This window comes from Equus caballus, chromosome 2 (assembly GCF_041296265.1).
Source record: "Equus caballus isolate H_3958 breed thoroughbred chromosome 2, TB-T2T, whole genome shotgun sequence".
Classification (NCBI taxonomy): domain Eukaryota; kingdom Metazoa; phylum Chordata; class Mammalia; order Perissodactyla; family Equidae; genus Equus; species Equus caballus.
Genome location: NC_091685.1, coordinates 21,603,955 through 21,610,331, shown reverse-complemented (window position 1 = coordinate 21,610,331; position 6,377 = coordinate 21,603,955). Strand labels below are relative to the sequence as shown.

The following is a 6,377-nucleotide window of genomic DNA, read 5'->3' as shown; positions in this document are numbered from 1 at the left end:
CTGAGAGGCCCCTGAGGAGAGACCTCCCCTCCATCAGACTGCCAGCCATTGCAGGCAGAATTCCTCCTCCCCAGGGTCTTCCCCCCCTACCCCAGCTCCCAACCCAGAACCCTGCTCAAAAGGGGAGCTCAGCCGGTGTGGAAAAGAGGCCATCAGACACCAGGCAGAATAAAAACACAAACTCAGGAAATGCATTTCTCTGTCCCAGTATATTCATCCTGGGTTGGTCCAGAGGCCAGGTTCACACTCAGCATGCAAGGGCTAGGACACCGAATCCCCAGGGCCATTGCTTCAGACTCACTCCCTACACCTTTCAGCCACCCACCATCAGGGATGGAACTCTTAGAGATTGTCAGAAAGAGGCCCCACTTTTTTTTTTTTAGGAAAATTAACCCTGAGCTAACTACTGCCAATCCTCCTCTTTTTGCTGAGGAAGACTGGCCCTGAGCTAACATCCATGCCCATCTTCCTCTACTTTATAGGTGGGACGCCTACCACAGTATGGCTTTTGCCAAGCGGTGCCATGTCTGCATCCGGGATCCGAACCGGCGATCCCCTGGCTGCCGAGAACTGGAATGTGCGAACTTAACCACTGCGCCACTGGGCCGGCCCCAAAGCCCCACATTTTGCAGATAGGGAGATGAGGGCCAGAGGCAGCATCGTGACCTCCAGGCCACTACTCACCCATCAGGATCTTGCATCCTCTTGGCTCCCAGAAGCAAGGCAGAGAGCTCAGCTACTTTAGACCTTGGTTCTGCCCAGAACCCACCTGCCCTCTACCTCACGGAGCCTCTGCTGGAGCCTGTCAACCCCCATTTAAAGGGCCATGTGGTGACAGAAGTGGGTATGACCCAGCATCCTAAGAGCTTCCAGAGGCTGGGCTGACACTGCCTCCTGCCCACCCTGGAAGCAGAACGGTGGTTCCTCCTGGCCCGGACAGTCTGATTTCAGGGAAATGGACCAAACTAATTCAACATCCAGTGTTGCTTAAAGCAGAGAGGAAGCCTAGAGAGGGAAGTGAGATTTTTCCCCAAGGCCTTGGAACACCTCGTCCATTCCTTGCAAACTTATAAGCACACATTGCTTTTCTTTTTTAAAAAAACTTTTTATTGAGGTACAATTGCCATATAACATTATATTAGCACATTCCATTTCATCAGAAGCTTAAGTCAGCATGGTTTGCAACCATTTGACTTGGTCTGCAGCGGAGAGGCGTGGTTTGTTTGGGAACTGATATTGTAGAATTCTTCTATTCTTCACAGGGTTCTGCAATTGTCGTCTCCCTCATCCCCATCTCCCAGGTGCCCAAAGGCAGAGTTCAAGAGGGAAGTTCAAGAGAAGTCCCCCATCTTCTCTGACCCTGCCCCCACCCCTGCCATGGTGTCAATCACCACCCCCAGCTCCCCTCCCTGATACTAATTCTCTACCAATTGCCCTGGCAAAAACGCAGCCAAAAAGCCACAGCAGATCAGAGCAGCCACCAAACTTCCTGCAGCAAATCCACCATCAGGGACAACAGCTTAGCAGAGTGAGGTCTGGGAGGAGGGGAAGGGAGAAGGAGAGGTGGCCTGGGAAATCCCAGGAAAATGAATCAGTCACAACCCTCAGATAAAGGACAGCAGGCTAGCCCTCTCTCTCCAGGGAGCCCTCCTTCTTCTATGGAGAAAAAGGCTAGGGTAGGTCATGGGTAACCCAGGGTGTGGATGGATGCCCCGCACATGCAATTGAATATCTATTTACACACATCTGCTTGTGAGTCTGCCTGAAAATATACATGCTCCTAATATACACTTCCCATGCCTGCACCTGCACACGTGCACCCCCGCACATAGGCCTGTACACACAAGGGCTCACTCACATACGCCCACTACAAGCCTACTCACTCACTCATATGTACACACATCTTTTGCACATACATCCTTACTCATGCACATATACACACACTGTTGGGTACCTGTCCACACGTGCATATACAAATTGACTCACTCTTCCACACGTTATACATATACATATGCTCCCTCTTACATACTCGTATAGGTGTGCACCTAAGTTAGCTCGTGTGCACACACAAGCTGATACACAAGTGCTGCTTCACAAATGCTTGCACATACCTGCCTACATGTTGGCACATATATACTCACGCTTACCTGCACTCATATCAGTGAAGAATCATGTACTTACTTGTGCACAACCGCACACATGCGTGCAAATATATACATATACCCTTGCACCCCTGTGGAGGTACACCCTTAGCCCTGGTCCTGGGGCCTAGATGGTGCTGCCCTCTGTTGGAGACAGCGGATAAGCTCCTTTCGGTTGACTAGGATGGTGTCAAAGCTCTCCTGCAGACGGGCCTGCTGGTCAACCAACTGATGCTGCAGGCCCCGGATCCACTGGAGCAGGGCCAGGCGACGGTACATCACCAAGTGCACGTGGTGCTTCTCTTTCTCCTGCTCTTTGTAGCGCTCTTGAGCCTGCAGCTGCTGCACGGCCTGGGCCACCGAGGGCAGAAGGGGATCTGAAGGGCCAGGGCCTCGAGGGGTCCCACAAGCAGGCTCAGGGCTGCTGCTAGGGCTGTCGATGCTCAGGGAGCTGCTGGCATAGCCGTTGTCTTCCAAAGGGGAGCAGACTGTGCCGGTATCACCCATCTTCTCAGGTTCAGCTCCAGGGATCTCTGCCCCCTCCGGTGGGCTGCGGACCTCCCCCTCGGAGAGTCCAGGGGCCCGGAAGGCCTGGTTGTCCGAGGGCAACTCGGAGGAGCTCCTCATCAGGATGGGCTCCCCTTGGCCTGGCATCCCATGCCAATTCTCATTGGCATCCTTGGCGCTTGCCATGAAGTTGGAGTTGCTGTCCGGTTGGAGCTCGGGCGGACATACTCCAGGGGGTGGGCCCCCCAGGTTCTGGCCCCCCTCGGCTAGCCCTGGCTGCATGGCGAACATCTGGTCTGTACAGGGGAAGCAGAAGAATGAGTCAGAGCAGGACAGGGTGGTGCACCTCAAGCCATGGCGATCTAGCTGCAGGGACCAGGCAGCAAGTGAGAGCCTGGCCACTCCTCAGTCCCTTTCCCTTGACTCCGCTAACACCTCCCTTCGTGGGTTTCCTCCTCCCTCTCTGACTGTGGATTCTCAGTCGCCTGCACCGAGTTTTCCCTCAGCCCTCTGAGGCAGGCTGTCTTCTCATTCTATGCACTTCTCCCCAGATGACCCCATCCTCTGCTGCAGCTTCAAGAACCATCATGTGTCGATGACTCTCAGCTCTGTCTCCAGCCCAGATCCAACCGCTCTCCAATTCTACAACCAACCACAGGTCCTCACCCTGCTTCCTTCCCCCATCTCACTGGCCACCAAATTCCGACGATTCTTCCTCCTAAAAACCTCTGTGTGTGTATGTACACACATGTCCACTCCTTTCACTTGGTTCAGGCCATTTCCTACCTGGATTACTGACCACCACAGCCTTTTCACTGATCTCTCTGCCTCCAGTTAAAAACATACAGTTGATTTCTCACAGCTCCGAGGGCCTTCCCTCAACTCCTGCTAAACCTCTCCATGGCCTCAAGGCTGTGCTTCCTCTGGCCTCTGCTCACCCCTCCAGACTTGCCTCTTGCCACTCTGCCCCTCGTGCCACACCAAACTGCTCAGAGATCTCAAAACACACCATTATTCTCTGCACACAATCCCTTGGCCTAAAATATCCTACCTCTCCTCTCCCCTCTAAGGTCCTCCCTTCTGCACCCAGCAAATTCCTTTTTGTACCTCAAAACTCAGCTCTAACACCCCCACCTCTCTGAAGCCATCCTGATATTCTCCCCACTGTCCCAATACACACAAACAGTTAAGCAGGCCTTCCTCTGGGTCCCCACCGCCCTGGGGATGCACTATCTTATCCACGTTTGTTTCCTGTCCTTGGCATATAGTAGACAGTCAGTAGATGTCCATTCAACTGTTTTGCTTTTTTTTAAAACTATCTTATAATAGCATCTTATAAATCTGGCTCCCTGACTAGACATGGAACTCCTCTGTACGTCCTCCATCACATTCCCTGGAGCCAGCACGGAGCCTGGCGCTAAGCAGGTGTCAGTACATACCTGATGAGTGAATGGGGGTGAGGGACTGCAGTGGGATAACCTATGCTCAGGAAAATGGGGCCAACAGCAGCAGGAGGCTACTGCAGGCTGCCCAGGGCTGGAAGAACTGGGTTCAGTTCCCTCCTCTGCCCCAGGGAAGCCCCTCCCCCCACTGACAAGCCTCTCTCCTGACCTTGCGTCCTTCCCTCTTTATCTGCTATCTTGTGTCCCTGCCCCTAGCTTGCTCCATCCTGAGGCCCTGGAGGGAAGGCACAGCACACTATTCTTTCCTCCCCAATAGCCAGCTTCTACCCAAATTAGGGCTTGAACTGACAAGAGGTTTCTACTGACCACATATGACTAGAATTAGAAAAACTGGGGATCTGTGAGAGCCTGAGATAGCATTAGTAGAGGTGGCAGGAGCCCTCCCCACTTCCAGTAGTGGGTGGAAGTCCTGGGGGGAATGGTGTGGGGACAGCCCCTGTGTAACCTACGCACTCCCATCCTGCTAAGCAAGGTGCCTGGAGATCTTCCCCGCCCAAATGTTTTCTTTTTCCTAAACTTGGGCGGGGCCATGAAGGAAGCTGGGATGCAGCGGACATGGTGCCAAAGATAACCCGGTTCTCAGAGGCCGTAAAATGGGAACCCAGACGCCCCCGGATCAGGCTTCTCTCCAAGCTAATCCGCAGTTTGCCGGGGTGGGGGAAAAGTGGCTCTGTAAGGATGGCGGGAGGGGCCTCCCTTCCCGCCTAGCTTTGCGGGAGAGGGAGACCACCCTCAGGAGACAGAGGATGGAGATCATCCTTCCCTAATCTTCCCAAAGGAGGCAGCTGGGCAGAGGCTGCCACTCCCCCCGACCTCACCCCACCCCACCCCACCCCACCCCACCCCAGCGGCTGGACCCCAAGCCCTCCCGCTCCGGCTCCGACTCACGGCCTGGAGGCGCCCGCCCGGCGCGGCTGGCTCTCGTTCCGCGGGCCCCGCGGCGGGAACTCGTCCCTCAAGGCTGGAGGCGGGGGGTGCTCCCTCGGCCTGGGCGCACGCGCGGGCCGGGGCGCGGGATGCGGGGATCCGGGCCGGGGCTGCGGAGTCGGGCGGCGTCGGCGCGGCGGGGCGCGGCGGGGCGGGCGGCGCGACCCACGTGGGCAGGTTCGGGTTTCCGCGGAGCAGCGCGCGAGGTCGAAGCGCCGGAACCGCCTCCCTTGCCTTCCGCAACCGTGACCGAGCCCGTCCACGTCCGGTTTTATCTCCTAATAGGAGTCGCTGGGCCCCTCCGATCGGTTTGCCTCACCGCAGATACAGTGGCGTTTTCAAGATGAAATTCTGATCGTGTTCCACCCTCCTGCTTAAAGCCCTTCAACGGCTTCCCCACTGCGGCGTAAATCTTTAAGGCAGCAGCCCCAGGGCTCTGAGCATCCAGCCCTGCCTACCTCTCCAGCTTCATCCTTTTGCCCACCGTCTCTGCAATTGGGCCTCACACTCCTTTCTGCCGTGAGGCTTTTGCACACACTGTTCCTTCTAAAATTCTCTTCCCTCTCCCGATTTACTCCTATTTCAGATCCCTTCTCAGATAAACCTTCTCCGACTTCCTAGACCCAGATTAGTTCCCCCTTTTGTATTATCCCCCGGTGTTTCTTTTCTTCATAGCATGTATCACAATTTGAAATTATATATTCATTTTGTGCTTATTTCATTCAAGTCATTTAATGAAAGCTGTGTTTCAACAGAAGAAAGAAAATCCCCTCTGGGACAAAGCTCGAGCTAATGGCCTGTACCCTGGTCTGGGTGGCTTCCTCCAGGCAGGGCAGAGTACCCCTTCATGCCGCCTGTGCAGTGAGCTCTTCTGTGAGCTGTGCAGTTTCTACTTAATGAAGTCTGATCCCCTCACTCCCTTCCTTCTGGGGCGGGGAGGGGGGGAATGTGTAGGGAGCGGGGACTCAGTTTGAATCAAAAAGAACGGAGTAATTGCTAACATTAACCATAAAACCAAAAAGCACTAGCTGGTGTTAGGGAAGTTAAGGCTTCTTAGATGAAGTTCTGCCTAGAGACAGGCCCAGGAAGAAGACTGGGACAAATTTAGCCTTTAGGGACATGAGATCCCAGGAAGTCCCTTCCATACCCCCTACTTTATTGAGCAAACCAAGCAATTGGCTACCCCTTCCTCATGGCCTCCCCCCGTTAAAAACAAAGCAAAACTTATATGGATTCATCTTTGAATCCTAAGACATTAGAAATACCCCTGTCTTTTTCCCGCCTCCCTTTCTTTTGCTTTCTTTTTTAATGAGGAAGAATTCAAGTCCGTGATCTGCGT

At 54.2% G+C, this 6,377-nt stretch overlaps 1 protein-coding gene across 1 annotated transcript; it reads right to left on the bottom strand.

Annotated features, from left to right (window-relative positions):
- Positions 1-1,084: 1,084 nt before the first annotated feature.
- Positions 1,085-5,446, bottom strand: C2H1orf216 (chromosome 2 C1orf216 homolog). The gene is made up of 2 exons (XM_023633531.2): positions 5,000-5,446; positions 1,085-2,944 (listed from the first exon to the last, which is right to left on the bottom strand). Exon 2 carries the CDS (start codon positions 2,937-2,939, stop codon positions 2,250-2,252), a length of 690 nt encoding a protein of 229 aa, XP_023489299.1. The 5' UTR covers positions 2,940-2,944; positions 5,000-5,446; the 3' UTR covers positions 1,085-2,249.
- Positions 5,447-6,377: the final 931 nt, after the last annotated feature.

What these genes read in the sequence shown, in the direction of transcription:
- C2H1orf216 (XM_023633531.2), bottom strand. Translation starts at nt 2,939, where the DNA reads ATGTTCGCCATGCAGCCAGGGCTAGCCGAGGGGGGCCAGAACCTGGGG.